This window comes from Eimeria acervulina, genomic scaffold, assembly GCF_000499425.1.
Source record: "Eimeria acervulina Houghton genomic scaffold, Eah_scaff812, whole genome shotgun sequence".
Taxonomy (NCBI): domain Eukaryota; phylum Apicomplexa; class Conoidasida; order Eucoccidiorida; family Eimeriidae; genus Eimeria; species Eimeria acervulina.
In genome coordinates, this window is record NW_013549586.1 from 13,020 (window position 1) to 15,372 (window position 2,353).

General features: G+C 39.5%; 1 protein-coding gene across 1 annotated transcript; it reads right to left on the minus strand.

Annotated features, from left to right (window-relative positions):
• Positions 1-921: 921 nt before the first annotated feature.
• Positions 922-2,103, minus strand: EAH_00049710 (ABC transporter family protein , related; the record flags this gene model as incomplete). Its single annotated transcript, XM_013394338.1, has 3 exons — positions 922-1,105; positions 1,437-1,538; positions 1,949-2,103. 3 exons carry the CDS (start codon positions 2,101-2,103, stop codon positions 922-924), a joined length of 441 nt encoding a protein of 146 aa, XP_013249792.1.
• Between the last annotated feature and the right edge of the window lie 250 nt (positions 2,104-2,353).

Genomic DNA, 2,353 nt, shown 5'->3' on the forward strand with positions numbered 1-2,353 from the left:
TATATATATATATTTATATATATATATATTTATACAGTGTAAATGCTTGGGTTTGATTTTATATGTTTTATATCGCGAATTTATTTTGCTGCTCTTCTGCAGCAGCTTACGCTCATTTCAATTCAGGTGTACGTACACCCCGTCTTATGATTTCTTTATTAATAAATTTAATTTTTTAATAGTTGTTGTCGAGCTGCATGTACAGCTCAATAAATATACAACTAATCTCTAAACCCTAAGAAACATCTTCTATCCGCTACGCCTCCTGAGGGTTTAGGGTTTAGGGTTTCTACTGAAGCCATTAGGGTTTAGGGTTTCTACTAGAAGCATTAGGGTTTAGGGTTTCTACGAGAAGCATTAGGGTTTAGGGTTTCTACGAGAAGCATTAGGGTTTAGGGTTTCTACTAGAAGCATTAGGGTTTAGGGTTTCAGACGAAGCGCTCAAAGACTTCAAAGTAATACTAAATAACAAAACAGCTAATCGCGCATGCAGCAAAATAAGAAATCGAAATCCGCCTCGCTGTCTTGCGCTGCAAAGAAACCCTAAACCCTAAACCCTAAACCCTAAAACGTTAGGGACCGCCCTCTCCTCATACACCCAGTTCTGCTCACCAAGCCAACTAGCCAGCTAGCCAGCTAGCTATATCCTTAGCTAGCCAGCTAGCTAGCCCCTCAGCTAACCAGCTAGCTAGCCCCATGACGCCGATGCGCTAGCTAGCTAGCCAGCCAGCTAGCTACCCACCTAGCTAGCCAGCTAGCTGGTAACCCACCTAGCAATCGAACTACTTATCTAGCAGCTAGCTATATAGCTAGCCAGCTAGCTATATACCCAGGCAGCTAGCTAGCCTTCTAGCCAGCCAGCCAACTAGCTAGCCAGCCAGCCAACTAGCTAGCTAGCTAGCTAGGTAGGTAGGTAGCGATTTAGCTATCATCTAGGACGAAGAAGTTGCCTGCGAGCTTCTGCTCTTTGTCTTTGCAGGACTCGAGTTTATTAATGCGGGGTCTGAAGTTCGTCGGGTCTCGGCGAAATGTAATATTTAAAAGCCGCAGAAATTTGTTCATGCCGTTTACTAAAGACTCCGGCGTAGACGCGCGACAATCCACGCTAAACCACAAACCACAAACCCTAAACCCTAAACCCTAAACCCTAAACCCTAACTCCCTAGTACACCCTAGTACACCCTAGTACACGCTAGTATACCCTAAAACGGTGTTATACCCTAAACCCTAAACCCTTAACTCTTATCCCTATTGTTATACCCTAAACCCTATTACACCATATACCCTAAACCCTTAGGGTTTAGCCCTAAACCCTAAACCCTAAACCCTGAATAAGAGGAAACGGCAAAGTGCATCTCTACCCAGTCGAGCCCCTCCCTCCGCTATTCTCTGCCTGCTGACGGATTAGGGTTTAGGGTTTAGGGTTTAGGGTTTACCCTGGATCCCCATCGAAAACGATTACTCTGTCGGCGAGGTATGTAGCCATTATAAAGTCATGCTCAACTACGAACGCGGTTTTCTTTGCATGCAAAATATACCTGAACAAAACCACAAACCCTAAACCCTAAACCCTAAACCCTAAACCCTAATAATAACCCTTATATACCCTAGTTGTAAACCCTTACAAACCCACAAACCCTACACTCTACACCCTAAACCCCAAATAATAATAGTAATCCTTGTAGACCCTAGTAAACCCTTATACACCCTAGTAAACCCTAATAAACCCTTACAAACCCTAATAAACCCTCATACACCCTAGTAAACCCTTTTATACTCTAGCAAGCACTTACAAACCCTAATAAACCCTTAAAAGCCCTAACAAACCCATATAAACCCTAAACCCTAAACTGTAAACGCGATGCGTGCACTGCCACCAAAACCCCTTAAAAACCCCTCAAAACCCTAAACCCTAAACCCTAAACCCTTGGATTATGTGTGTATTTACCTTTTGATAACTTTACTGGCTGCAATTCTTTGTTCAGAATCTAAATAAGCTGAAGGCTCGTCTATTAAATAAATATCTGCGGGCTTGCCCAATGCGACAATCAGAGCAACTCTTTGTAATTCTCCTCCGGACAGCAGCTGGACTTGTTGATCCATGACCTAAAAAAATATATTTATTAACATTAATATGTTCACGCATTTAATCTGATGCTTTAGAAATACTATTAGTCTATCATTTAACATATATATATATATATATATATATATATACATTTATTTATTTATATATTTATATATTTATTTATATATTTATATATTTATATATGTATATATTTATATATTTATTTATATATTTATATATTTATATATATATATATTTATATATGTATATATTTATATATTTATT